The following is a 1,266-nucleotide window of genomic DNA, read 5'->3' on the forward strand; positions in this document are numbered from 1 at the left end:
GGGGGTGGGAGGGTAGAGACCTTAGCCCAGGAGAGGGGACATTGCGTCAACAGTGGATTCTGAAAGTGAACATATGATCTCAGAATTCCTAAACTTCCTACTTGTTTTTCTTAGAAAGGAGGTTGGAGGGGTGGTTCACAGCGTGGCCTCTGGGGCTAGAGGGTCTGGAGTTCAACCCTTTCTCTGACCCTCACTAACCGTGCAACCTTGGGAAAGAGGCTCGCAGTTAGCCACAAAGAAGGCGAGCCTACGGTCTTGGGCAAATTAAAAAGTGCAAGTTTTAGGCATTTATGTGTGTGTGGTTATTTAATAAATAGAGACCATTCATTAGGACCATCCTATGTCCTCAGCTACACAAGCTTTATAAACTATTTTAATGTACAGTACCCATTTGCAAGGGAAGGATAACAACGCCATACTATAGATGAGGAAACAAGCTCAGAGAGAAGTAATTTGCCCAGTTACACCATCATTAAGTGACCGAGTCTGAATTGAAACCCAAGTCACCTGATTTCCTTGCCTTAGCAATTTTTTTTTTATTGAAAAATGACCCTCAAAATGATCACAGGGAACAACCATTGTAAATGCAACAGTATTTAATAATGGCAATAAATTAACAGCAGAAAACAGAAATACAAAAGACACACGGGTAACAGAACCCAAAAGGATGCAGTGACTAAGGGCATTTGGCCCTTCCACTGTCAAACCGCTCAGGGGATGAGGCCTCCCGGCGGGGAGGTCCAGAGTCACAGCTTCACGGAATCTGAAAGCGGGCACTGAAGGTTCAAAGCAGAGTGTAGGACCTCGTGGAAGAGGAGGTTCTGGGGTTCTGGGGCTCTGGCAACCAGAGAGGTAGATACTGGTCCATGGTAGCTGGGGGTCAGCGACTAGGTGACCCGGACTCAAGTCTCTTCCTGCGACTCGCGGCCCCCGGAGGCCTTAGGGCAACGCATCGCACGGAAATGTCCTTGCTTTCCTCAGACACGTTCTGGTCCTTGGAGAAGCACCCGCGCCGGTGCACCCAGCACAGCCGGGGTGAGGTCCCGCCAGCGGCGGCAGAGCCTCACCCGAGCCTCAGCGCCCGCCGTCTGGAGACCCGCCCGGCGAAGGGGAAACGCAGAGCCGCGCCCGCGGCCCTCCGCCTGCGGAGCCGTGGGTCCCCTCGGAGCCACCGCGGGATCAGAGGCAAGGTCCGGAGTGCGCCACCAGCCTCAGGTCCCACGCGAGCAGGCGCAGGAGGTTGAAGATGACGGTGGCTTCGTGGCA

At 53.2% G+C, this 1,266-nt stretch overlaps 1 protein-coding gene across 1 annotated transcript in view; it reads right to left on the reverse strand.

Moving 5' to 3' along the window:
• Positions 1-1,179: 1,179 nt before the first annotated feature.
• The window catches only part of LOC105300225 (interferon lambda-4-like), a 1,337-nt gene continuing 1,250 nt past the window's right edge, over positions 1,180-1,266 (reverse strand). The window contains exon 2 of the mRNA XM_011372332.1: positions 1,180-1,256. Coding sequence (XP_011370634.1) covers positions 1,180-1,256 — 77 coding nt within the window. The remainder of the gene's footprint in view (positions 1,257-1,266) is intronic.

Source organism: Pteropus vampyrus, unplaced genomic scaffold (genome assembly GCF_000151845.1).
Source record: "Pteropus vampyrus isolate Shadow unplaced genomic scaffold, Pvam_2.0 Scaffold203, whole genome shotgun sequence".
Taxonomy (NCBI): domain Eukaryota; kingdom Metazoa; phylum Chordata; class Mammalia; order Chiroptera; family Pteropodidae; genus Pteropus; species Pteropus vampyrus.